General features: G+C 42.3%; 1 protein-coding gene across 2 annotated transcripts in view; it reads right to left on the reverse strand.

Moving 5' to 3' along the window:
* Positions 1 to 14,764, reverse strand: part of TBC1D4 (TBC1 domain family member 4) — a 156,503-nt gene extending 141,739 nt beyond the window's left edge. The window contains exon 1 of one of the 2 annotated variants that reach the window (XM_048852302.2): positions 13,708 to 14,764. In XM_048852302.2, coding sequence (XP_048708259.1) covers positions 13,708 to 14,172 — 465 coding nt within the window. In that variant the 5' untranslated portion in view covers positions 14,173 to 14,764. The remainder of the gene's footprint in view (positions 1 to 13,707) is intronic. The other variant, XM_048852311.2, reaches the window with a different exon arrangement.
* Positions 14,765 to 27,787: the final 13,023 nt, after the last annotated feature.

The following is a 27,787-nucleotide window of genomic DNA, read 5'->3' on the forward strand; positions in this document are numbered from 1 at the left end:
ATGAGTATTTTGAGTTTTTTGAAATGCCAAGAAAAGATGTTGGTACTCAACCAAATTATTACCAACATGTGTAGTTTTCAGCGGATACCATACTGCGTATGTAAATGGAGTGCAAAAAGAATGTGCAGCATGATGTTGATAGTTTTCGCAGCAGCAGGATTAACTACATAAAAAGAGTTTTAAAAGGCTTCTTCAAATTTGTCTAAATAAATTGGACAAAATGCAAAAATCCTGTTAGGAAAACATTTGGGTGAAATTTCAAACTTTAACCACGGCATTTAGGTTTAATTTCAGCAATTCCAAAATGAGATTTTTTGGGGGTGCATCATGCATGGTCATATTGCTTGGCTGGGGATAAGAGAAGTAGTAATCCAGATCTATACAGCCCGTCCGAGGCTTACATTTTCAGAAAGTGCTGAGTACCCACCCTCTGCAAAAAAATCAGGCCCCTTTAATGTGTCAAGATGGGTACTTAAGCAGAGGCACCCAGAGTCACCGGGGGGGGGGACGACATCAAGAAGCTTTATGGAATTAGGGCCAGCTTCTTTTCAGCAGTGCTGAAAAGAACAAGAATGAAGGTAAAGAGTTTAAGCCTAGGATTTATATATTGGTTGGATTTCAGATTTAGCATTAAACATATTTTTAATATAGATTATACCAATACTTTTCATTACATGCACATTTCTTAACAATAGGGTATTTTATACTACTGTATTAATCTGTCTCCAAAAGCACCCTAACAATTTGAATAGAGAGATGCATAAGATAATTACAGTCAACCATAGAACATTGGGGACTTCAACATCCCACTGTCATCCTCAGTGAAGAATAAAAGTAAAAGGATGAGATGGTAAGTGATGTAGATGAAATGCAGAACTGGAGCTGAATGCATGCAGGCAAACATTTATTTTTAGTGAGCAATACCAGAAGCATACATTACTCTTCTGGGCACGAGTCCATATTTCTCAATACTCCTGAGTATAATGCAGAAATATTTCTAAGTAAAGAACAAGTTGGTTTGCCTTGCTCTGTCCTGTTTTTCTAGGTTATCTATAGAACTGCTTCCTTCTATTTCACTTCATTTTCTGGAGTACCTTCCATCAAAAGGTATCAAAGACTTTAACTTGTTGTTTGTAAATCTCACAACAGCCCCATAAAATGTGGGCATTATTTTTACCTCCCTCTCTCTCACATTGTACAAACAGGGGAAAATGAAGCACACAGAGAATAAGTGCTAGGATGTAAACCCAGTTCTCCTGAACCCCCATCCTATGTATTAACTACTATGGTTTGCTCTGCATCTCAATCATTTTAAATAAGTCTTCTCAAAATAGCTTCATGTTGCACACACACTTGCAGCAAACGTTTGCAAGCTCCATCTCTATGTTTTTCACGAAGAATTCAAAAAAAAGCATGATGTGCTGCTCCAAGTGAAACCATCAGTTGACTCTTTATTTTGGCAGGGTTTACCCCTCCCCCCCCGCCCCGAAATGCTACTTAACAGTACCAAGCTCTTGCCTCTATTTATAGTGTGTTCGTTCACTTCATCAGGCTCAGCCCTGCAGTCCTTCTGCAGGGAACGCCGAATGACCCTCAGTGAAGTTTTGACTGCAAAAATCAGGCTGTATGTTTTTACAAAGCCAGAGATTTTCAACAAGTCTATCTTTTAAAAAAGAAAGCCTTATTCATAAAGCTAAGCCAGGAAGTAAGATCTTACAAATAACAAAATAATTATTTACATAGAACTGATAGAGCAATACTTTTGCCTGCAAAGCTGAAAATAAATATAGGATCTGGTTATGAATTATTAGGTCCTACGATAGGATAGACCAACAAGCCACAATCTAAGGCCACGTCTACACTTGGAGCACTTTACCAGTATACGAATATTGGTATAATACACTGGCAATGCGCTCCAAGCATGGATGCAACTATGTCAGCACAGTTGCACTTTGTGATGATATAGTAACCCCCCCACCCCCCACAAGAGCGAAACAAATTACACTGGAAAAAAGTGCAGCTTTGCTGGTATAGTTACATCTACACTAGGGGCTTCTGGTGGCCCAGCTAGTCAGTCAGAAATCCAACCTGTTCACACCCCTCACCAACATAGCTATGCTAACAGAAGTCTGTAGTCGTGGCTCAAAGGAAGTTCACAGGGAAACAGTTCTGACTGTTCACCTGTGAACTGATATCTTAACACATTTAGATTACCACAGTGGTATTCGGTGCAACTGTTTAGAGTTAACTTATGCAGTTGAGAATAGTAGTCCTCAGAATCCACACTCAATAGCATCCCTCTAATCCTGTAATAATGAATATAAAAGTTACTTCCCAGGCTGTGTCTACACTTACGGTGGCATGCAGAATCCAGGCACTACACATGCAGCTACACACCTCAATGAAAAGCTCTGGCAGCAGGAAAAGACTCTGGCAGTTCCCTGCTGCTGGACCTTTGCCTGCTACCAGAGCCTTTCACTGTGGCAAGGAAAGGATCAGACAGCAGGGATTCATTGGGAATCTACACTGCTAAAAACAACAGTTAGGCATGGGAGGCACTGCCTGGATGTGTAGAGCGCCATGTAAACTGGAGTATACATCCTGTGGTTCAGGCGTGTAGGGCTCTCTACTTGCTTAAGCCATGTCTGACGGTCCACACGGCTATTTTTACCCATGTTAGCAGGGCGTGCAGTATCCGTAACCTTACATGCTGCAGGAAGTGTAGATATAGCCCCCGACTAAGGCCCTGATTCTACAAGATTATGTGTATAGGTGAACCCCGGTGCGTGCCTGGAGCCATGTGAACTTCAACAGAGCCCCACACGGGTGTTGAGGTCTGCCTGCACAAATCAGCTTCCAGGACTAGGGCCCGTATCAGTATGTTACTCAATGTCATGTGTGAAAGTTTGTGTAGCTAGAATTTCTCATATGCCTTTGTCTCTTCCTACTCTAGCAGCAGACTGATCAAAAAAAGAAAGGAAATATCAGGCACATGTAACTATTGTTCCTTTCTAGCAAATACAGTTCTTCAGGTCTCATCTCACTTCTACTTTTGTTTAAAAGTCATATTGTAATTGAGGGTCACTTACAGCTTATAAGTATAACTCTGAATTAAATGCAAGAAGTGAGCTCTAAGAAAACATTATTCACTGTATATGACATATCTTTGAACCTACCAACGTTTCATGATATTACTACGTTTATTGTAAATAACCCACAGAGCACTAACTATTCCCAGAGAGCTCCTGGGATAATTTTTTTTAAATATATAAAAAAAAAAAAACAGGAAACCCCAGATCAGTGTCACTGAGTACACAAGTGCAATTAACATCAGCATTAAAATAGAATATGTATTAAAATCCAGCTAGAAACAGTTATCAACTATTTTGAAAAACATCACTAGTATATCCCAGAAAATAACAGTTCTATTTCCCATGAAATGTTTCTAGATACTTTACAGATCACTCTTAATACAACATGGCTTTAAGAATTTCTGATTCCATGTGTTATTGGGCACAGTGATAACTAGGTTTGTTTCATTTTTTACCTAGCATGAAGTTGGTTGGTCAGATAGAAACAAATTGTATGGCTAGAAAATAAAACCCACTGTTAAATAAAGTAAACAAAAAAAGGAAGCCTTGAAGACATACCCGGGGGAAGAGATCAGCTTATATATTTTTTTCATACTGTTGTATATTTTTTCATAAGGTTTTTCTTTCACAACTGTTTAAAATTAATTTAGTGCTTATGAAAAGTGCCAGTTAACCAGCCCTAAAGACTGAAGTCTTATTTATCCTCACCAGATACAGCATGGGCAGAACAATGAAGCCTTTACCAAGCTACCCTTCCAACGTTCCCTAATACAGACCAGGAGGGATCATTACTAAAGCTAGGTATAAACTAGCTTAAAAAAAAAAAATCAAATCATGGCCACTATGCCAAAGCAACCAAGGAATTAGCTGCAATGAGGATACTTGGGCATTAGGAAGTGGGCTAAAGCTACCAATTTATTTCATACAGCACCAACAAGCTGAAGTATGGAATGACTTTTGGTTACTAGGCAAGATTTGAACATGGTACTTCAAGTTGAGAGGCCCTGCATCCACTGATTCTAATTCTTTCATTTGTCCTTTGTTGCAGCAGTTAAAGTAGTGTACACCACTGCTCTCAGAGCTGATTCAAACTGAACTAACACGAGGTACATCTGGATAATTGCTTATCAAATTATTAAAGTGTTAAAATCTTCAATCTCACAGAACACATTAATCAAATATTTACTGTTAAATTAAGGCTTGTAAAAAGTGCTAAAGATACTGAATAAGTCATGTTTAAGTTTCTGGGTTAGATGCTGCATATCTCCATGTTATAGTACAAGCAATCTGTTAATAAGTAGCTGGATTCAACACACATAGCACTCTGCTAGGGTGCAAGCAGGTGCTTGGTTTCTTGTGCCTCCCTGCCCCTCATCCTGCTGTTCCTTTTTTTTTTTTTTTGTGCAGGCTAGGATCTGGTCCAGGAGAAGAGAAACCTCAGTCCCCAGCCTATCCTAGCAGTGGACAAGTGGGAGTGGAGACAGACATTCATTGATTTGTTGGGGGAAGTATTCATTGACTTGGTAGTGGATAAGCTGATTAGCTAGTCTTGCTTGTGAGAGGGCTGGCTTTAACTGGGACCTCCCTTCAGTCAGCAGCACAGGAAGGTATTTGGCTTCAAGCAGTAGGGCGTACCTGATCAACGGGAGAGGGTAGTTTCGGGAGGGAGCATACCCTGAGGACTGGTGTACTTTAGCCTTGAACACAGGCTTAGTTGGTGGACCATGGGCTGTTGGCATATTATCAGGGCTTGAAAAACCTAAGGGCAGGTCTTCACTACCTGCCAGATCAGCGGGTAGTGATCGATCTATCGGGGATCAATTTATCGTGTCTCGTCTAGATGCGATAAATCGATCCCCGAATGCACTCCCCGTTGACTCTGGAACTCTAGCTCGCGAGAGGCAGAAGCTGAAATTGTGTATCTTAGGTTGACCCCGCCCGAGTGTAGACCAGGGCTAAGACTCCCATCTCATTCACCTCCTGGGCCTCAACTGGTCCTAGACGTATACTGATACACTTGTTAATTCTTAAACTGTTTTTGCAGAAAGTGATTAGTTCTAATTGTCTTAGCTATACTGCCATGCATACAAGCGTGTCTCTGTGGATGCATGCTGAGACAGGAGAATATTACCAATGCAATTTGTCCAAGATTTCTAGGCTAGAGATAGGCTTACAGGACAATCAAGTGTAGTATCCATATGTATGCTTGTCCACCTCACTGTTACCCAGATGTAAAACAGTAACATCATTAATACAGTTGGGGGGGGGGGGGATTCCTCAGTGAAGAAAGTGTGCAAAACACGGGTCTAGTGGTCAGGGCACTGGACTGGTTTTCAGGCCACCTGGGTTTTTCCAGCTCTACCACTAACCTAATGTGTGACAATGGGGAAGTCACTTCACCATGCCTCCACCTCTAGAACCCCTCCGACACATTGCCTGTCTTGTCCATTTAGCTTGTAAACTTTTCAGGGCAGGATTGACTCTTACTATGTCCTTGTACAGTACTTAGCATAATGAAGCCCCTATCTTGGTTGGGATCTCCAGGAACTACTGCAATATGCTTCTGCTGTATCTATTATTTCTATGGGACACTAAGGGAAGGCGTGTGGTATAAGAACCTAAGTAGAAAAGAACAGTGTTGACAGATCTTAAGAAAAATGACTCATTTAATTTTACCTTTTGTGTAGTATGAAGTTAATTCAGATAACTGAGACTACCCTTAAAAAACACTGCATTAGTTATTCCCTGTGTAGATCAACCACCTTCACCAATATTTGTGTTCTCTAAAGCTGTTTCAGAATGCTACAGTAAGTGACGACAAATGAAGCCATATGTTGTACATAAGACAAATGAAAAGCCATCTTGCAGCAGGATAATAACGATACCTTCCTTCTTTGTTTCTGAACTTAAGTGACAAAACAGCAGCTTGACCAGGAGCAGTGCTATGAAATAACTGTCAAACCATGCAAAATAATTCAGTATGATCAAGTCTTCCTCGGCAGCCTAAAGCAGTGATCATAACGAATTGCATCTAATGAGACACTGGGGGTTGTTGGCATATTATCAGGGCTTGAAAAACGTGCGGGTAGTGATTGATCTATTGGGGATCAATTTATCGCATCTCGGCTAGAATTCACCTTGCAGAATTCACCACTTTACACAAAGATAAAAGGGGGTGGGGGGGGGGAGGAACCATAGGAGAGGAAAATGGAAACAAGTACTGGATATGAAAAAGGGAAATAAGTATAAATAGCATGCACTAGAAGCTAATCTGCCTGCTAGGGCCAACAGATGTACAAGTAAGGTGGTGAGATGAGGGAGCTGTAAAGGAAGTTAAGAAGTCACGCTCTGATTCTGCAGGGATGGTGGGTAATGAAATGTACCCTCTTTCATACCCTTTAGTGACCACTGGGCAGTGGCATTTCAGACAGATTTTTCCCATATTTAAATCCAGGCTGTTACCTATGCCAGTATATATTTTTTAAACACTTTGCCCCATCTGCACAGACTGGCCAAACCTTGCTACAAAATATTATTTTAAATTGAAGGGGTCTTCTAATGTGTAAAAAAAAAACAGTGTAGATGGATCCTCTTCCTCAGGAGGAGGCCAAAAAACAGTCTACACAGAGCTAATGAACCTACACTATCTTTCTTCATATGGCTCTATTTTCTAGTCATTTATATTACCTTTAAATGGCCTCAAAGAGCATTTGATCATTCTGCCAAGTCTTACCTATAAAAGCTATCCCTTTTTAAATACAAGAAGTCTTCTTTTCAGTGACCGTCCTTCCCTTCCAACTGACAATTAGATGCTAGGGGGGAATTGGAGAGGGGAAAATGACAACCGATGAAAGCAGCAGAGGGGAGTTGGCTTTAAACATTTTCCTTCCTCGTGGAAGCTGTCAGTAGACATACCAGGTTAGATAGCATTAGGAGCAGCTGGGATCTTATGTGAGGATTTTTAAATATTTTGTTTAACCACCTTTTTGGTATTTCCCCCATTTGTCTGTCAATGACAAAGATGACGAAAGCCAAGATCTTTAGCATTAGGACTCTAAAACGGGACTTCTAAATCCATAAGTAGGCATCTGCATGATTTTCAAAAGTAATCAATTCAATACTTTTGAAAGTCAGACAGGTATGTGAATATGGATTCAGAAGCCTAACTTTATGTTCCAATATTGAAAATCTTAACCAAACCTTTTAAAAAAAAAAAGAACAGTTTGCCACCAGACTGTCACTTCACTCTACAACTGAGGCTCTCTCTCTAGTTAAAACACACATTGCTTTTTTATTTCTGACAGGCTGCAAACAAAATGTTGTCTGGCAACAGAACAATTTTTCACTCTGCCATAAGCCTCCAATGTTCATGTTTTGTTTTGGAGTAAAGGTTCTTCAACTTCTCTTCTTGCATCTTCCCCTGAACTCAACACACCTGAAAAAAAACCCTTCCCCTGGTGCCCCTCACCCTAACTTTGCTTTCACTGACAAAACTGGGAGGCCACACCATTAGTATGACCGACCTCTTCTTTCCCCCAACCCCAAATCCAGGTATACTCTGGGTGTGTTGACAATGAAGCTGTAAGGTGTAATTCCCAGCTCAGGTAGGCATACCTCCTCTAGCTCTACTTGAGATAGCATGCTAAAAAATAGCAGTGCGGCCATGGCAGTCCAGGGAAGCAGCTCAGACTAGCCACCTGAGTATGTGCCTATCATCTCCGACAGGGCGGCACTTAAGCATCTGTCCCATCCAATGCCTGTGCCACCACAGCCACACTGCTATTTTTTAGTGCTCCAGTGCAAGCAGAACTAGCATGTGTACATCTGCAAGAGCTGGGAATTACAACTCCCCGCTGCAGACAAAGCCTATGTGGCTTATAACAAGTCTACTCAACAGTTCAACTATACATCTTAGTTCAGACAGAGCCCTTCAAAACCCAGTACAACCTGTTTGTCATGTGTACAAAATCTAGATCCAGCTTCCAAAACTCAACATTAATACTAACCTGTGCAACATTCAGTTTCACTTGATGTGAACTTGCTTTCCAAGCATTTGCTGTGATGCAAGCCCTGGGACGTTTTAAGGGGACATATAAATCAAAGTGACAACATATAAAAAAATTCTAAATATAAGGGTCACTTTCCAATATAATTACAGCTTCCTGTTTATTTGTATTGATAAGAAATGTCAGGGTAGAGCCTTCCTGGGGTTAAGATAAAAGCAAAGGTTGTGTCCTGACATTTAGTTTCTCAGCATGAGCCAACTTACAGAATTATTCTAGTGCAGTGCCTTTTTTCTTTTTTTAATTCTATCAGACAACTAACATATATCTGAAGAGGTCTACCATTTTATTTACAGCCTGTACAGTGATTACAGAGCAAGGATCTGCTTTACAACTGGGCTGCCTCAGGCTCCTGACTCTGCCAGCCTACCCACTATAGTTCTTATCTCTCCCTTACTTTATAGGCAAAATGCTCCATTATTTCTGCTTTGCCTTAAGCCAGTCTAGTCCCATTAACTCACAGCAACAACAGAACGCTGAAGCTACTGATAACGCTACGCTATACAGAGGGCTGTACAGTGGAAAATTTCCTTCTTCCCAGCTGATGCGGTCCTTGGGTTACATTTGAAATGCTAGAGGTACACACTTTGATCACTCTTTACGAGGATCTTTAAATGAAACCTAAAACGTATGGTAACATTTTTTAACATGTCAGCTAAGTACTTGTCTACGAACGAAATGTCATTATTGTGTAACAGTCTTCACTAATAACTATCAATCATAACAATAAGATTGTTTACAAATGATTTGTATTTGGTACTATACAAGTTACTGGTCTTGTTCATGTTTCATGAAGAAAATGAGAATTCTATTTCATCATGTGAAACAGCAAATCAGACTCTGAACCTTTTCCTAAGGAAGTAGTATGTGACTTTAAGAAATTTAAGATGATTGTCAAATACCATTAAGATTTGTATTCAGACTCCACATTTAAAACAAATATGCCTGCTTTGTGTACTTCATTTTATGAGCTCAGGTGGGGCTTGAAGACTTTGCTGATCAATGTGAGGCTTTCCCAGATGATGAAAAGAGGGAAGTAGGGGCTAAACCATCAATTTCTAGATTCCATTCATTTTTTTTTTGAAAGCTTCTAGTTTCAGTAGTTGTGAAGAAAACATTCTAAATATAAAATGAGACAGTGCTGTCATCTTGAAGACTCAGATAGACTTCATGCCTCCTAAATTAGTCCCAAGTGAAAGCTGTGTGAAACTAACATCTCTGCTATTCAGTAGCCAGCACTGAAATGAACAAGAATCCTAGTCTATTTCAGTCAGCTGTTGCTTTGGAAAGGTATGAGCAGCAGCAAGCACAGCAGCTCTTCAGAAAGAGAAGAGAAGAGCAGCAGAGTTTTTCCTTCCCAAGCCCATCAATCAGAAGGTTCTGGGACTCTTCCCCGCTCCCATTTCCAGCAGCGCGAGAGCAAAATACTGAGATCCTCCGCAGTGGCCAGGGACAGAAACCCTGTAAAAATCTCAGTATTCACCGTCATCCCCACAGCTGAGAGTTTCTCAGCTAGGCTTCTTGCTATAGTACTATCCCTGAATCCAGGTAGAACCCTCCCTCCACCCCCATATTTTTCAGATCTGCCTAAGACTAGTGGGTGTTTCAAATGACACCCAGTGAAATTTTTCAAGATCTATCTTTAAATCTTCAGCAATCGTAAATAACCTTTCTAGATCTCTGCTGCAGTATAGAACTGGCCTTTATGGAACAGGTGCTTATGGTAACATCTGTTAAAAAATAAAAGGAAGGAGAAACAAAGAAATTGTACAAGTGGTACTTCGGAAATGGGATTCCCTGAGTGGGGGGAAAAAAAAAACTTCACTGCCAGAACTGGGTGAAACTGGCAAAAAAGAACAACAAAAAAAACCTTCAATTAAATTTCAGGGTGCACAATCACATGTTGTTTGCGTGGAATTTCTGGACCATTGGTGCAGGTGAAAAATCTAAAAAGGCTACGTATTCAAATATACACTCTTTTGAACATTTTACTGTGAGTGACAGCTGTTTGTTCCAACATGGGGGTGTGTACCTGCATGAGGCTGCATGGTCTAACTCAGGGGTGGCCAACCTGAGCCTGAAAAGGAGCCAGATTTTACCAATGTACATTGCCAAAGAGCCACAGTAATATGTCAGCAGCCCCACCGATCAGCGCCTCCCCCTTCCTCCTGATCATCTGTTTCATGGTGTGCAGGAGGCTGGGGGTGGGGGGGGAGCAAAGGCATGGCAGGCTCAGGGGAGGGTGCGGGAAGAGGTGGAGAGGGGGCAGGGCCTGTGGTAGAGCCAGGGGTTGAGCAGTGAGCACCCCCTGGCAGATTGGAAAGTTGGCACCTGTAGCTCTAGCCCCGGAGTTGGTGCCTATACAACAGGGGTTGTCAAACTGGAGGGTTGGGACCCCTCGGGGCTCACAAGGTTATTACATGGGGGGTTGCGACCTGTCAACCTCCACCCCAAACCCCACTTTGCCTCCAGCATTTATAATGGTGTTAAATATATAAAAAAGTGTTTTTAATTTATAAGGTGGGGGGGTCGCACTCAGAGACTTGCTATGTGAAAGGGGTCACCAGTACAAAAGTTTGAGAGCCACTGCTATACAAGAAGCCATATATTAACTTCTGAAGAGCCGCATGTGGCTCCGGAGCCACAGGTTGGCCACCCTGGTATAACTAGTAGACTGAGCAATAGGATGGGAGGCACTGGCTTTTGTGTTCTGTTCCCAGATCTGCCATTGTTTGGTCTCAACTACGATACTAAGCACTGCTCTCTTGAAAGTCCATAAATTACTATTTTACCTTTACAGTTCATAGACCGTTGGTTTGAGGTTTTTGGGGTTTTTTGGTTTGTTTCTTTGTTTTGTTTTTTACAACACTCCTCTGACTCCCCTCCTCCACTCCAGAATAACTTGACCTGTTATTCGCACTAACAGCTCAAACATTTACAGTGAAAGCAAAGTAGTCTTGAAAAAGGAGCATAAAAAACTGTTTAGGGTAACATACACCATAAACACCACACAGCTCAACTACTGCAGATAACCATACTTGTATATTCTACCATCTTTTGAGAAACTGCAAGGATATTATCAGTTGTAGAACTTGTAATTCTAGGAGGCAGCTTTTTCAACTGTGCTTTTTCAAGTCAGCAACTCACACCTCATTCTGTTTGCTCAGAGCTACGGGTTAACTGCTTAAGACCTGTATAGACTTGGCAAATAACATGCTAGCCCAATCTCTCCCACTGGCAGCAGAACTGGGGAGGGAGACAGCTTTCTGCCTGATCTCCCTCAGGGCAGACTGAAGCCATTAATGTGCTTGGAGTTCCACAAATCATAAGTTTCAGAGTAACAGCCGTGTTAGTCTGTATTCGCAAAAAGAAAAGGAGTACTTGTGGCATCTTAGAGACTAACCAATTTATCTGAGCATAAGCTTCCGTGAGCTACAGCTCACTTCATTGGATGGTTTTCCACAGTATACATCCGATGAAGTGAGCTGTAGCTCACAAAAGCTTATGCTCAAATAAATTGGTTAGTCTCCAAGGTGCCACAAGTACTCCTTTTCTTTTTACAAATCATAAGGCTAGCCCTGTGTCTACACCAGTTGAGTTTTATTTTTATTTAGTATTCGCATTGAAGACAAAGAATAAAACTATTACCAGTTGGAGGTTAATTAAGTGAGAACTTTAAAAAAAAATCTTACTTCTAGGATATATCTTAAGATGATACATAGTCAAAAGTGGGCAGGTGTTTTATAACAAAATTTGTTTCTGTTAATAACTTCCAATCAAAGTATCCATTCTAATTCCCTAGCATAAGAGTGCTTTGCATATCACAAATTTTTTTATTTAATTTTGTGCAAATTATTATGTTTTCTTCTGTGGAGGGCAGGGGAGAATCTATAGTGAATGATCAATAAAAAGTAGCATCCAAAACAGAATGAAAGAAATAAGAGCCAGGCATACAAGGAGTAATATTGAATGGATATTTTACAACCCCCTTCTGTCCCTGTTATTTCCCTTCTGTCCCCGTAATAATAGGACCAGCATGGATCTATATAGGTGATGCACTTAATGATTCTGATTTAGCATTCACTCAAGTCAAAGGGAATCTTTCTGTTAACTTTGATGTGTGCTGCATCAAGCCCTGTATATGAATTAGTACCATGTATACACCTACACTACTCCACATTAACTACTTCTTTAATCTTGAGCACTTAATTTGCTGAAACCCAAGTTAGTATTCTAGAACCTTGGCAGTCAGTTGTTTTACACTCCTTTTTCCTGCCACCCCCTTGCTCCCTTCACTTCAAAAAAAATCTGTTCAGTAGATCTAGATGTGCTGATTAAATGGCTTCAACAGACTCCAGTCATATTCTCTCCACCCCCATATATCTGTGCAAACCTCTGGGAGAGCTGCTCATGTTGCTCAAATAAAATACTATCACTGAAAGATTGCTTTCCTGCCATTACCATATTAACATAATTATGGACCCTACTTGTCAAGATTGTTGTTCCCCACATGATTAGCATAGCCAGGAGAAAGGAGCCCTCTGTGCATTAGATGCAACAACCAAAGCCTCCTACAGAGCCTGCAAAAATACATACTTTTAGCTAGCTCTTTCAGATGGCACCAGCTCAACAATGTCCCCTCCCAGATAAAACTTTTTATAACACTCCTGAATGTGCCTGGCACAGCCAGGTGTCCTTACCATGCCTTGAAAGTGAAATGTGGTCCTGTTATGGTTTATGGTGGTCTGTAAAGAGCAGATAGGTCACATAGTGCTGGCTATTCTGCTGGTTTCCAAGGGCTATGCCACATTAAGGACAATTTAAAATACATTAAATATTTTTACTTCTCTTCAGAAGCAATTGCTGTGGTTACCACAGTGATGTTATGTGATCATGAATGAGACCAGGTGGTCCACGAGAAAGAAAAAGTGGAGATGGTCCACTCTGCATGTCCACAGTATGGAAAGGTTGAGAGGCCGTGAACTAGCTCCTGGGCATGCACTACATTATGGAACAAAAATAGATACAAAGTGTTCTGCCAACCACCCACAGCATTATGAAGCTTGCTGCTCACCTCTGTATTAATACCCCCCAGGGTGAGCTTGGTGTAAGAACCTGAACTATGATCCATACACACCCAAATGCAGAGTTAACCAGAAGCTTTTGTGAATATTCCTTCCACTTTGGGCAATGAAGCCTTTGAAAAGACCCTCTACCCACAGCCCTCTAGAAAGCCTCCCTTTTCCCAGTCCCCTCTACTGGGATCCCAGGGATCCTGCCCATAATACCACTGCCTAGATCTCAAAGCGCTCCACAAAGAAGTGATCTCCATACCGTCCTTTTCTCTATTACCCTCTTTGACAGTCCAAGTGCCCATATACTAGTGGCCCCTGAAGGATCTCCATGTCTATAGTCTCTGAAGAGCAGCCTCTTTATTCCCCACCACCACTGGGAGGGTTTGGGGGGGGGGGCGAAATCTATATATCACCTACGTTCCCACCACCCTATTATCCCCCGAGAAGCCGCCTACTCGGGGCAGCCCCAGCACTTGCCTGGTTGGGGTCAGAGGCCCGGAAGACGTGGCAGGCCACCTGTGACTCGGGGTTGTCGGGCTGCGCCTTGATCAGGTAGGCGAAGTAGGTGAGGTCGTGGCTGTTGTGGATGAAGCGGGAGATGTGCTGCGCCTTGTGCTCGAAGATGAAGACGGCCGGGTTGGCGCTGCCCGGGCTGCCGCTGGAGGTGGCGGGGACGCAGCGGAGGTTCGGGAAGCCCAGGAGCAGCTGCACCTCCCGGGCGGGCACCGAGCTACCCAGGGGTCCGCCAGGGTCCTGCCTTTGGCTGCGCCTGCGGATCTCGGCCATCAGCCAGGGCAGCATGGGCAGCGTGGTCCGTCTGTCCAGGCAGGACCAACCCACATACCACAGCTTGAACCGCTTCTCCCCCATCGCCCTCCCCACCGGCTGCGGCTCCGGCTCCAGCGGGTGAGGGAGCGTCTCGTCCTGACCCTGCTTCTCCATGCTACGTTCCCAGACAGCAGCCGGGGGGTGCAAAGTGCTGCGGAGCAGCCTCCCGCCGCTGACCCGGGCAAGGGGAGAGCGGCCCCCAGGGGCAGTCAGAGGGGCCTAAGCAGGCACAGCAGATCCGGGGAGCGGGGACCCCCTACCCGTGCATCGTGCTCGGCTTCCCCCCGCTACACTGGCAGGGCAGGACTCGGCGGGAGCGGCTCCTGCCCCTCAGCCTTCCTACGCCTGAGCTCGCGGCTGTCACACCCCCTCCGCCCCGACTGGGCTGCAAGGGCCCCAGCGAGCCCCGCCGGCAGCCCCCGCGCCGCAGGCAGCGGCGCAAGCAAGCAAGCGCCGTTTCTCGCCGCTGTCTCGCCGCCGCCGCCGCCCGGCTGGTGCAGAGCCTCCGCCTCCTTCCCCAGCCATGCGGGGTCAGCACTAGTGCGAGCGCAGGCGAAGGGAGGGGGCTGATTCTCCCTCTTCCTCGTGGCTCTGGGGGCGGAGGGAAGGGGCTACGCTCCAGCCGGGGCACTCCACTCCCTGCCCCCGCCAAGGAGGAGGGAACTCGCCCGCCCCATAATCAAAACAAAACCAAACGTGGCCTGTCCACTCCCCCGCCCCCGCCGCTCTTCCTCCCGCCCCGCCAGGTGTAAGAACAGGCTCCGCTCCGGCTCCGAGCGCGCCCTTCCTGCTTCTGCGTCTGCACATGCTCGCGCTCCAAGGGCAGCCCAACGAGCATGTGTGAAGGGCCTGCACATGCCCGCCAGGGAGGAGAGGCTGCTGCCTCTTACCGGTGCTGTACTGTTCCCTCAGCTCTTGTGAGGCTGGGTTTCCCTGAAACCCACAGGAGCAGGGAGGGCTCAGTATGGGGGAAAGGAGCTGAGCTGTGAGGGAACGGAGCAGATCCGAGAAGGAGCAGGGAATAGAAGAGAAGGATTATAGAAATATGTATAGGCTTTAAAATCCGGATCTCTATTTCCAATACTGGGGTCGAAAACATCCAGAGCGATAGAACAAGTATAATTAGATTCAATGCGGCAAGCTGAGCTGTGCGGGCGGATCTCTGAGCCCTCATGGATCAGGGCCGTGCTCGCTATCTCCTTGTGCCTGACCAGTTCCTCCCTCGCCCCCCATTAATGTAACTGTTTTGTTTGCAGTATTGTTGTAAGGAATCTGCATACCCCACACGGTAAGAAAAATATTTTGTTGAGTGATTTTCAGGTCAGATTTTCATTTAATTTTTTTTTTTTGCTTAAATATTTTCATTTTTGCGAGTGTTGGATTTTTAGGCTTATTTTTCTTGTTATGATGCCTCTTTTGATGTCAAATTTGCCACCTACCACAAATGGTTTTGGTTTGTTTTTTTTTTTTTTTTGGCTTGAAGACACATATGGACAATTCCTTTTCAATCCCATACAACCCATGTTCATGACATTGAAATATTTTTCTTGACTATTTCCTTTTGTACACGTTTGTGGTATCAAATAGCAATAGCTTCAAGCCCTAGTTAGTTCATAGTAATATAGTGTAATGGTTATCATCTTCACCAACACAGTTGCTTGAACCAGGAACTTCTGGAGCTGAAAGCTTAAGTATCTACAACTTGAACTAAAGAAGCAGTCTTTCATGCTGGGGAATTCAACAGCTTAACATCCTGACTCAAGGACTTGTAACACACACTGAGCAGTGGATTATTATTTATTATTTGCATTACTGTAGTGGCTAGGAGCTTTGTGCTAGACACTACAAACAGAACAAAAAACAGCCCCTGCCGCAAAGAGTTTACAGTCTATAAGACAAAAGACAACAAATTAATACAGATAGAGGGGAGTATAAGGGAATCATGAGACAATATTGAACAGCACTTGTCATAAATATAAAGGGAAGGGTAAACCCCTTTGAAATCCCTCCTGGCCAGGGGAAAGCTCCTCTCACCTGTAAAGGGTTAAGAAGCTAAAGGTAACCTCGCTGGCACCTGACCAAAATGACCAATGAGGAGACAAGATACTTTCAAAAGCTGGGAGGAGGGAGAGGAACAAAGGGTCTGTGTGCTGCTCTTGCCAGAGACAGAACAGGAATGGAGTCTTAGAACTTTTAGTAAGTAATCTAGCTAGGTATGTGTTAGATTATGATTTCTTTAAATGGCTGAGAAAAGAATTGTGCTGAATAGAATAACTATTTCTGTCTGTGTACTTTTTTTGTAACTTAAGGTTTTGCCTAGAGGGGTTCTCTATGTTTTTTAATCTAATTACCCTGTAAGATATCTACCATCCTGATTTTACAGGGGGGATTTCTTTATTTCTATTTACTTCTATTTTTTATTAAAAGTCTTCTTGTAAAAACTGAATGCTTTTTCATTGTTCTCAGATCCAAGGGTTTGGGTCTGTGGTCACCTATGCAAATTGGTGAGGCTTTTTATCCAACATTTCCCAGGAGAGGGGGGGGTGCAAGTGTTGGGAGGATTGTTCATTGTTCTTAAGATCCAAGGGTCTGGGTCTATAGTCACCTAGGCAAATTGGTGAGGCTTTTTACCAAACCTTGTCCAGGAAGTGGGGTGCAAGGTTTTGGGGAAGTATTTTGGGGGGAAAGACGCATCCAAACAGCTCTTCCCCAGTAACCAGTATTAGTTTGGTGGTGGTAGCGGCCATTCCAAGGATAACGGGTGTAATAATTTGTACCTTGGGGAAGTTTTGACCTAAGCTGGTAAAGATAAGCTTAGGAGGTTTTTCATGCAGGTCCCCACATCTGTACCCTAGAGTTCAGAGTGGGGGAGGAACCTTGACAGCACTACAGCATCCTAACTGTTTTCAGAACACAGAAAGGAGGGGTTTGAAGGAGAAAAATTAGTTGGTTTTGCAGATGTTTATGGGGAACTCCTCCAAAGTGTGCGTGCAGTATGGGAGGAAGCATGAAGGTGCTTGTTTGAAAATGTAACAAGTGGGTGATGGAGGATGGGCATCATGGGCCAATCAGACAAGAGTTAACATCTCAATAGGAAAGGAGTACTTGTGGCACCTTAGCGACTAACAAATTTATTTGAGCATAAGCTTTTGTGAGCTCCAGCTCACTTCATCGGATGCACTTCATCTCAATAGGGCTATAGTGGTATTTTTGTAGGAAGTATCAGATGTGGCACAAAACTGTTTCACTAACATTATTTTTTACAATACATAGTTACAAACAATCCCCCATGTTACTAGAAGACACAAAGATTAGAGAAAAATATACTCTTCCTTTTTTGAGTTTCTTTACTTTATGTAGTCAGTATTGTTTTGTTGATGGACAGTTTCATTTTCTGTCTCCTACACCGGAATTCCACACACTACCATACTACTCTGGGCAAGCTCAGTGGGGTCCTGGTATATGACTAGGGCAGCACTTAGGCAGTAATATAAATAATAATGTTAATCAGGAAGGGAGAAGGCAGGGCTAATAACATATGAATCTCATTGTTAAAATATAATTCTGAAAGTGGCTGAGATTGGAAAAGGTGCCTCCTGCAAGTAGCAGCAGCAAATCATACCTCCACATTGCTCAACAAGAGCAAGCAGTCTTTTCAATTGGGAAAGTAGAAACTGCAAATAATTATTGTTTGCTGGTTTTCTCAACAAAATAGCATTTTGTATTTTAGATACAATTATAGATAGGGTGTGTCTTTCATCTCCTAAGGACATACTCCAGTTTTATTGAATATTTCTCTAAGGCAGATGGTGAAGAAATGGGGAAAACTAGAAATATATGAAACTTGAGATTGAAATTCTGGGGTTTATTCTAATATATGTGTGTGTCTTCGTATAGCATCTGTAAAATAGCCAGAGATTTATCTTTTTATTAGTGTTGCTGCCCACTTACGTAAAGCTAGTTGATTTAATGTTTCATTTGGCTGACTTGCTTAATGTGATGTTAGATTTGGTTATTTTGATCCACACAATTTATTTTTAGTGCTAAATTCTTTATAAACCTACACATTTACATAAACATTAGTACTTTTGAGATAATTAAGTTCTCAACCTTTAATCCAGCTACCACAGTTTCAGTTTTCAAAACCAGTCCTCTCTCTTCTCAACTTAATTCTTTTACACATCTTTCAGCATCGAGCCAGGCCCTTTCCTGGGATTCACCAATGAATGTTTAGATGGTGCAGCCAGCGATGCAATGGCGAGTGACAGGTGCCGGTTAATATCAGGAGAAGCTCCAACGGCTTCAGGCTGAGCAGTGCTTAGGGGTGGAATAGTGGAACCAACGGGGGAAGGAAATATTCCCAGAAAAGCAGATGAGCCTTGTCATAGATATAAAGGGAAGGGTAACAACCCTTATGTATGCAGTAACATAAAATCCCTCCTGGCCAAAGATACAGAATCGCCTTACCTGTAAAGGGTTAATCAGTGCAATTAACCTAGTTGGCCCCTGACCAGAAGGACCAATGGGAAAAGAAAATACTTTCAAATCAGGGGGAGGTTTTGTTAGTGCTCTCTTTGTGTGTTCCTTCTCGAAGAGAGAGAGGGTCCGGACAGGAAAAACATCTCCTAAAAACATACCTAAAATGAGCATCTAAAATTTAAAAAATTGTAAGTAAGGCAAGGAAATGTGTTAGATTATCTTTTCTTTTAGCTTGTGAATTTTCCCTATGCTAAGAGGTAATTTCATTCCTGTTTTGTAACTGGGAAGCAGAGTCAGAGGGGAATCCTCTGTGTTTTAAGTCTTTTTATTTACCCTGTAAAGTTACCTTCCATCCTGATTTTGCAGGTGCAATTCTTTTACTTAAAAAAAAAAAATCTTCTTTTAAGAACCTGATTAATGTTCAGTGTACTAAAAACCCAGGGATTTGGTCTGCGCTCACATTGTAACTAGTTGGTTCATATATTATTCTCAAGCCTCCCCTGGAAATGGGGTGAAGGGGCTTGGGGGGATATTTTGTGGGGATAGGACTCCAAGTGGCCCTCCCTAAATGTTTAATTCACTTGGTGGTGGCAGCAATACCGTCCAAGGACAAAGAAAGGAATTTATGCCTTGGGGAAGTTTTAACCTAAGCTGGTGGTGCTCGACAGTTGCTCATTCTGGTGGAGAAGGACCCAGGTGTTTAGCAGTGGCTCAAATCTCCACGCAGCCCTATTTAGGGGTGGCCTGCTTGCCCCAATCTGGGGAAGGCACTAAGAACGGTGGGTTTAAAAAGCTCCCTTCCAATTTCTTTCCAGGCTCTAAACTAATCAGTGCTTGCTGAAATGTTCATACTATGTTAACCAGACTTGAACTGGAAGATTCTAACTGATAGAGAACTACATTAATTGGGCATTGATATTGCAGCCCTCAATGAGACGAGGCTTTCAGAAATTGGATCTGAGAAATTATCAGTTCTACTCATCTGGGAAACCTGACAATGAACTAATGATACGTGATGTTGGATATGCTGTCAAGAAGTCTGTCCTCAGTGTATGTACCCCTCCAGTACCTATCAATGAGAGGATCATGCAGCTGGATACAAACACAAACTCTGTGTGACTGACTCTTCTGTCCATTTATGGCCCAACACTTGATTATTCCAAACAGCAAAAAGATGAGTTTTATTTTCAGCTGGAATAAATAATTAAGAATTTTTTTTCCAGGGACAGACTCACCTGTGTGGATAAGGATTGGGAGCACAGGGGACACATCATTGGTCAATACAGCACAGGTAGCCTCAACAGAAATGGCCAGCTGTTCTTGAGCTTTGTGCCTTTTGTGAGCAGATAGTCCCAAGCACCTATTTTGCTGGCAGGTGGCAGCAGCTGCAGAAAGGTCATATGGAGGCACCCTCACTCAGCACATGGGCATCAGCTTGATCTCATCCTGATCTGTCACAGAAACATTTGCAATGTATTGCACGTTCAATCAATGCCTAGTGCTGATTGTGACACTGAGCATGCTCTTTTGAGGGCCAAGCTCCAATTGCATCATAAAAAGATGTTATGCAAAGCGAAAAGGTAAACCTTACCTCAACATCACTAACATGAAGGATTCTGATACTTGTGCAAAGTTTCAATGTGTGCATGAGCTTGTTTTTTAAAATGATCAACCTGATTCCCCTGATTTTGACACCTCATGGGAAAAATTTAATAAGATGATACTGGTTACTGCCAAGGATGTCTTTGGAACAACAGAGAAAAAACATCTTGATTGGATTGCAGCATCTGAACATCTGCTGCTCCCACTTATGGGGGGGAAAAATCCTCAACTAACTTTACTTTAACAACCACCTAAGACCAGAACTCTCAAGTTTAAAGAGGGTAAGGCTGAGGTTCAGAAAGCCACCAAAGAAAGTGCCCAGAAGTAAAAAGAAAAGGAGTACTTGTGGCACCTTTTTGCGAATACAGACTAACACGGCTGTTACTCTGAAACCTGCCCAGAAGTATTGGCAAGACCTGTGCAGAAAGATTCTGATCTGTTTGAAAGAGGGGACCTTTGTGGTACCTATAGTGCAATTAAAGAAGCACTCGGTCCATCTTGTAAAAAGACCGCAAACCTAAAAGCAAAAGATGATACCATATTAACTGACAGGCAAAAACAACTTGACTGATGGATTGAGCATTACAAAGAACTCTACTCAAAGGATGTCATTATCTGTGACGCTGCCTTAGGTGCTACGTTGGCTCTGAGCTGTGCTGCTGTAATGCATCTGGTAAAGATGTGGTATGCTGACAGGAGAGCGTCTCCCGCCAACATAGCGCTGGTGTGAACAGTGCAAAACTTGTTGCTCATGGGTGGAGGGTGGGGGTTCACACCCCTGAGCAACGTAAGTTATATTGACTTAGGCTGGCGTGTAGACTTGCCATTAACTGCCATTCCCCAGTGCAGGCCTGGCACCTCAATAACGCGTTCACCAAAGCAGTCATCACCAGCTTCCAACTTTCACCAAAGCAGTCATCACCAGCTTCCAACAATGCAAGAGCTGGCCCAAACACCAACTCCTGAAGGTGTAGAGAAGGCTACAGTCAGATCCCCTGCTGCCTTTAGGAGCTCCAGAGGTAGGAAGCTTGCAAGTCACATCTATGCCCATTTCTGAACCTCTTGGGAAGAAAGCCATATACCCCAGGATCTGAAAGATGTAAAGATAATTACTCTTGTGATGCTGGGCCAGAAAGGTTTAAGCAACTTGCAGACTAATTGACCCTGATTCAACCTTTAGTGACATTAGATGTTTTGTGTGTTTACATGTATATTGTTAGAGGTTAACAACATAACCAAACAGTTCCTCTCTGTAGCTGTATTCTGTTAATTCAGAGATCAAAAGGAGACGTTAACATTTAAATGTTTGATATCACGGTCTTAATTTCTCTTTGAAGTGTGTAGCAAATCACCTGCGTGTTCTTGGAGATAGGCAATTGTCTTATGTTAATCCATGTAGCTAACTACCAGTGATGCTTAGGAAATAGGTTACTTCAAAAGCCTATTCACCCAAAGACTGGTGCTGTCAAGAGGTTGCAAAAATCTCTATAAACTCTTGTGACCTGATTCTTTCATCTCAGATCTGCTTAAGCTTTATCTGGGGGAAATTTGAGTCGTAAGACTGCGATCTCCAGTCCCATCTGGAGTTTTTATTTCAGATGACAAAATTCAGTATCTGCCATTGTTGCAGTGTTGGTGTAGTCATATTGATCCCATGACGTGAGATACAAGGCACGTGAGGTAATATCTTTTATTGGAGCAACTTCATTTAGACACTATTAGGATGGCTATCTTTTTTCTGTTTAATGAAGCAAATAAGTTCTGATGATAAAGAAGAAGATTCAGACAATCCCTCATTAACTCAATATGCTAGGTCTTCACATGACACTACTTCAGCCATCTCCATGCATCAGTATTGGATTTCCACTTCCTTAAAACCACTCTCACAGAACTTGATCTTGCAAGGTGCTGAGAAACTGCAGTTTTCACGAACTTAAATGAAACCAAGCCTTAGACTGGGGTTCCCAAACTTGATTCACCGCTTGTTCAGGGTAAACCCCGACAGGCCGCGAGATGTTTTGTTTACCTGAGTGTCCGCAAGTACGGGTGCTTGCAGCTCCCAGTTGCCTGTCAAAGTCAGATTCAGGATTCACATAATTTGTCAGACCACTCTGTTTATTAGTAAAGCACTTTGCCAGTGCACCCAGGTATGTGAGCCCCTCTCTGAGGCTCAAGCTAACTTATTTATACAGATAAGCCAAAGCCAATTTAACATGAGACAAAAAAAAACAGAAACTGAGAAATATACATACATATCTTATTTGCATACTAATGTTTACCAATCTCCTAGCTCAGTAGGAGCTCTAAGTTAATTAGTTTGAGGACCCATTGTCTCACACTCCTTAATGTTTCTCTTCCTGACAACTATATTTCAACCAACCCTTCAAGTAGCATTTCTTTAATGAATTATAATTTCAGTATAATTCATTCTACTTTCACATGCCGCAGTTCACTGTTCCTAGGCAATGGGAGTTGCAGGAAGCAGCGGCCCGACACGTGCCACTTCCTGAAGCTCCCATTGGCCAAGAACAGTGAACTGCGGCATGTGAAAGTAGAATGAATTATACTGTGGACACTCAGGTAAGCAAAGCATCTCGCAACCTGCCAGGGGCTTAACCTGAACAAGCGGCGAACTAATTTTGGGAACACCTGCCTTATACCAAGCCCTTAACCAGCAATGGTTATGTTTTTAGCTGCATTAAGTGTGGAAAAAAGTATTAAAGAACAACTAGACAAAGATGTTTGTTTATACTCCTATATTTTATGTATAACCATAATCACATCAGACCAGAATACCTTAATTCTGTGATATGCCCATTAATAATAATTGGGATATCTCCTTATCTATCACCCATCTAGAAAATAGCATCCTCTCTCAACCCACATGTATTCCAGAGTCCAATCACTTATTTGCATTATTTTGAACTACATCAATTTCATTTTTAGTCTTGGGTCACCCTCAAGTAACATATAAGATCTAGACATTGTTTTTCACTGAACTTTTTATTAAATTCATCATCTTATCTTGTTTTAAAAGACTGATAGGCTAAGTCTCCAAAGCCCCAGGGATCCTGGTTAGGATTTCTATGTTCAGTGTATACACAATCAATTTAAAATAACACTAATGAAAATACACATTCAAATATTAAATCTGTTTGCTTCAAGGAGACATTTGATTTAAGCAGCAGCAATGTTTTCTGCCGTTATTTAGTCAAAGATGGCCCCATGAGCCGCATTAACAGCACAGGCTTTGAGGCCACCAAAGATGAATATTAGCTTTTGTTTACAAAAGAAAGTTTCTAGTAAATACAGCTGTGAAAATGTAAACCAATGCAAGTTAATTATAAGAGCTTAAAGGAACAAGTAGCTGGACTATTTCTGCAGTAGGAGGGTGTGGAGGACCAAAACATCTCCCACTCCACAGACACTCACCATATATAATGTGAGTCAGTTATGTTTAGAGTAGATTCCAAAGAGCCTTCCCATTAACTCTCCCCAGAATGTTTAGCCTGGCCTTGTGCATGCAATTGTGATCCTGGTGGATCTGTTATGGCTGTGGAGTGGGAATGTGGTGAAATGCTGTTTTGCAGTGCCTCCCTCCCCCCAAAATATGTTAAGGCTAGCTCTGCTTATTAAAATTTTCAGCCCTCTCTGAGTCTGGGAGTAAACAGGCTGCTAGATGGCTGCCACACACAGGTATACTATTTTTATTGCTGCAAGGAGAACTCTGCTTCTACATTCCTCACCATTGCTGTTTGGAGCACATGGGGGATACATCACTTAATCCCTGTGCCTTTCTTCAGCCACTTGAATATTATATGAGGAGAAAAAATAAGAGGAAGGGCCAAAATACCAACTGCTACAGTGAATGGAAATTCTGCAGCTCCTGGAGTCCACTTCTCTCTGCCAGGGCCTGGCTGCCCAGCCTCACCTTGAAATTTAGGAGGGATCTGGAGCCTTGCTCCCCATTCTGCCCCACAGGCAGAGGCTATTAGCATCTTAAACTTTTTTTAAGTTACAGTATATCACACTTTTACTGCAATGCACAGTATTTATTTTATCATTAAGGCATTGGATTTTTATTACTATTTTGTAGATGCAGCTGGAAATGTGTGTGAATTTTAAATAAATTTAAGTAAGCAAGAGAGAAGATATAAAACTAAACCCACATTTACAAAGGTTTCTTCAGAAGTGATCCATATATGACATACTACAGGTACAAAATCCTGGAAGAATGCAGGACCCACAGGAGTACAAGATAGGTAGATCTCATGTAGTTTTGGGTTTACTTGTATTGGTATACTTGAGATAAAACTATAGAATAGGATAAAACCAAGCAAAGGGAAATTTAGGTTGAGCATTGGGAAAAATTCTAAAAAGTAATGTTAGACTGAGAAATAGTCTCCCCGAAGAAACAAGGAGCACTAGGACAGACATTTATAAATAGTGTGATCCCTTCTTTCAACACCAGTGTCCCACTGTTAACATCAACTTTGCCAAATAGTAGCAGAATTGTGGAGTCTTACAGGACAATTTCCCAGTGGAGGAGAAATCAATGGCAGAGTCTGGGTATATTCCAAATGTAACTTGCTTTATTTGCATCTGCACACTAGTTTTGTAACAGGTAATTACAAACAGCATGCAGGCAATCAATCCCTTCTTCCAGAAATCTCAGCCCAACCCCACTCAGCTTCCCAAGAAGCTAGTCTATCTCAGGAAATGCCTCCACCCATAAAAAATACAGCAGAGTGAACTCTCCATTGTCTGCCACAGCATCTCTCAAAGGACTACTGCACTGCAACACTAACACCACAGTACTTAGTCAAAGACTCACTCTTGTTTACATAAGAAACATTTCTTACACTGTGTAACAGCACCACCTAGTGACTAAAACAATGAGGAGTCCTTGTGGCACCTTAGAGACTAAGAAATGTATTTGGGCACAAGCTTTTGTGGCTATAACCCACTTCATCAGCTGTATGGAGTGGAAAAAATACAATAGGCAGGTATAAATAAACAGTACATGAGTTGTGGGTTATAGCCCACAAAAGCTTATGCCCAAATAAATTTTAGTCTCTAAGGCAGGGGTGGGCAAACTTTTTGGCCAGAGGGCCACATCAGGGTTCTGAAATTGTATAGAGGGCCCAAACAGCCTGGCCACCACCCCCTCCTACTTCCTGCCCCCCTCAGAATCCCTGACCTATCCAACCTCCCCTGCTCCTTGTCCCCGACCACCCTCTCCCGGGACCCCCCGCCCCTAACCGCCCCCCCGCAGACCCTACCCCTTATTCCACCCCCACACCTCCTGGGACTCCCATGCCTATCCAACCCCCGCCCCCTCTCCCCCATTCCCCGTCCCCTGATGTGGGCCGCGGACCATAGTTTGCCCACCTCTTCTCTCAGGTGCCACAAGGACTCCTCGTTGTTTTTGCTGATACAGACTAACATGGCTACCTCTCTGAAACCTGTCACCTAGTGACTGCTACCAGTCATAGAATAGGCAACCTTATGATGTAGCACCACAGCAAGTGAACTAAAACTAATGGTTCCCCCCATTTTTTTTAAATCAAAAAGTGTATTAAAAAACTCATTGCTTCAAAATAATGTGTGCTATTTAACTGGACCTTTGCACATATAGTATGAAGTTAATAAAATATTTCCATTTTACATTACCACATGCCATTGCGTATATACGTATAACACTAATAGACTGTTTTGGGAAGGATGACACTCACTCATTCTTAACAAGAAGTTACTGGGATGCCAGGTGAAACAGGATGGAGTTTACTCAGTACTATTCTCAGCTACCTGACCAGGAAAAGTAACTAGAAAACCTGCAAAAGCTCATAAATAGTAGCTCCTGACAGCCGACAGATAATATTCAAATTCCCAAACTGACCCAATCACTAGTAGCGAAGAGACAAAAAGCTGAAATCTATTAACATTAGGAGTATCCCATGACTCTCAGTTCAAGAGGCAGTATATTCCCCACCACCACTGCCTTAGAGCCTTAAAAAAAAAAAAAAAAAAAAGTCATTTCAGAGAATCTGTCAGCATATTCTCAAACTACACTGTTTTAGGAGGCTTTGGTATGGACATATTCAGAGACAAACAGTCATCCCTTTAAACAGCAATATTTTTTCAGGCAGCTCTCCAAGTGCACATATCTGCTCTATTTCAAAGGCTGCTTAATGAAATGGACCAAATGGGCTTTTTACATTTTGATTTCCAATTGATAGGCAATTTGCTCCAGAATTTTATGAGCAGACTAGTAAACCATTTGCTAAATTAGGGCTCAACCTTGTTTCCATTCAAGTCAGCATCAGTTTTTGCCACTGACTTCAATGAGAGATGTCTGCTGAAATAACTAACTTAGATCTTAAAAACTGTTCTCTTACAACAGAAAATTAAATTATAACCTGATTTCTATTTCGCAAACAACATAAACAAGAGGTATATAAATCAGAAACTGTTCAACATAACATATATTCAGAGTAACACCTGAACAAGAGGCCTGGTTTTCAAAAGGTCCACACTGCTAGCAGCCTCACTGCTATCCGTGGGACCTTCTAGATGCTTAGGCTTTTTGAGATCAGACCTCTTGCTTAGATGCCGAAATAAAGATTTAGACACCCATTTTTGAAAATCTTACCTACTGTAATTTAAGGAGGGAATGTAGAACTGGACAGTAAGAAGACTCATTAAAAAGGGGGAGGGGAAGGAATTCAGAGGTAGTTTCTTTTAATGTGTCTTTAACAAGAAAAATAAGGGAAGATTGACAATTAGGAAGTAGGAACTTCCAAAACATAAAATTTTGATAAGGAACAGGTAAGGGAATGTAAACCAGTGGATCCAGAGAACACACATCCAGGATTAAGCTCATTAGCTAATAGCCTAATTGAACCACTGACTATTTTTTAAAAAGTCCTGGAGAACAAAGGATTTTTCAAAAGACTGAAGAGGAAGTGGTGTGAATCTTCTGAGGAGAGAAAGTGATCCAAGACGTTACCCTCCACAAAGTTTTCTCTCAATCCCTCAAAGTAACATGAAACATACTTAAAACATGATAAAAATCTGAATTTCTATATGATTAGAGTCAAAAATACTAAAAGTAGCTTAGCTTCCTTAAGAACAAGTCTTCCCAGACACAATTGCTTTTTTTAATTTAAGAGAGTGTGTGGTGGCAGCACAGATTTCACGTATTTTGCTTTTAGTAAAGTATGTGGTAGATCTCATGACATTTGACTCAAAATTAAATCAAATTGATTAGGACACACATTACCACATGGATTGAAAATGGCTGAAGGACTGTAAATAAAAGGTAATAACAGGCAGAGTTGTGGAGAGGAGCAGAGCAGTACAAGAATAAGCCTTAGGATCTTCTCTGTGCCCCAGAAAGGGCCATTCTAACAACTTTGGTAGCCTGGATAGAGCTAACAAGCCCCACCTACTACCAGGAGTCAGCTGTAATTACTCAGCATCTTTATAGAGGGTTCTAGGCCCAGCTTCACAAAGGGATGTAGGCATCATGATGCTGAGCACAACACCTGACTTTTACATGTCTAGAAAAATCACTGGAACAATGTGATCCACAAAGCCTGAGTTAAGTGCCCAGGCTCCCTATAGAATGAATAGGGAGAGACACATT

Source organism: Caretta caretta, chromosome 1 (assembly GCF_965140235.1).
Source record: "Caretta caretta isolate rCarCar2 chromosome 1, rCarCar1.hap1, whole genome shotgun sequence".
NCBI classification, from domain to species: domain Eukaryota; kingdom Metazoa; phylum Chordata; order Testudines; family Cheloniidae; genus Caretta; species Caretta caretta.